This window comes from Rhagoletis zephyria, unplaced genomic scaffold (genome assembly GCF_001687245.7).
Source record: "Rhagoletis zephyria isolate East Lansing unplaced genomic scaffold, Rhagoletis_zephyria_1.1 Rzeph_scaffold_02630, whole genome shotgun sequence".
NCBI lineage: Eukaryota > Metazoa > Arthropoda > Insecta > Diptera > Tephritidae > Rhagoletis > Rhagoletis zephyria.
Genome location: NW_016159714.1, coordinates 78,010 through 78,809, shown reverse-complemented (window position 1 = coordinate 78,809; position 800 = coordinate 78,010). Strand labels below are relative to the sequence as shown.

The 800-nt window shown below is 35.4% G+C and overlaps 1 protein-coding gene across 1 annotated transcript; it reads right to left on the bottom strand.

Annotated features, from left to right (window-relative positions):
- Positions 1-9: 9 nt before the first annotated feature.
- Positions 10-552, bottom strand: LOC108367318 (probable Golgi SNAP receptor complex member 2). Its single transcript, XM_017621909.1, has 2 exons — positions 211-552; positions 10-91 (listed from the first exon to the last, which is right to left on the bottom strand). The coding sequence occupies exons 1-2, from the start codon at positions 428-430 to the stop codon at positions 78-80; spliced, it is 234 nt and encodes a 77-aa protein (XP_017477398.1). The 5' UTR covers positions 431-552; the 3' UTR covers positions 10-77.
- Between the last annotated feature and the right edge of the window lie 248 nt (positions 553-800).

The following is an 800-nucleotide window of genomic DNA, read 5'->3' as shown; positions in this document are numbered from 1 at the left end:
GGATGATGTTGTTGTGTACTCGATTCTTTATGAGATTTGATGTGGTTAATTAGTGGATTTTCCAAACCGTGAAGCGTTCATAGCAGCGAATCTGAAAATGTATTTATTGAGTTGTTTCCATATAATTTAAACACATCGATCTTAAGGCAGAATTCGACTCATATTGCAAACTATGTTTAACATGAAAAAGTAGATTACATATTAACTTACTGCTATTATACTCAAAATACATGACCAACAGCGTAACACCCAGACCGGCCAAAATTACATATTTATCCTCCACAAAGCGTCGTTCTATTAACTTCATAGTGTGATTAGAAAGGCCTAATGTGTTGCCGATAGCGTTAATACGACGTTGGGCACCCTTGAGAGTGTATCGTTGGTTAATTAAGCAGGATAGTATATTGCCTCCAGATGAAATCATTTTCATCTACACCTTGAGTAGCATGGTCTAGTTGCGTGTGATGGTGTAAAAAAAAAAAAAACCAAAAAAAAAAGAGGAGGGAATTTCATGGTTTATCTTCAAATTTGCTATTCATGTCGTATAATCACCGCAGCGAACTCCAGTTGACAGTGGAAAATTAAAAAGGTTTTTACACCAAGTACCACAATAAACGCTTCAAGAAGTGCATGATTCTGTACTTCTAGTATAAAAAAATAGTTGCTAACGAGGAAAAGCGATAACTTGCAGCATAAAGTGAACTTTGTGTTATTTCTCTATGTGGGAAAGTGGTTGGGTTGGACGGTATCAAATAATTAAAGACCATTGCTAAAAGTAGAATTTTACACAAAGAACTTGA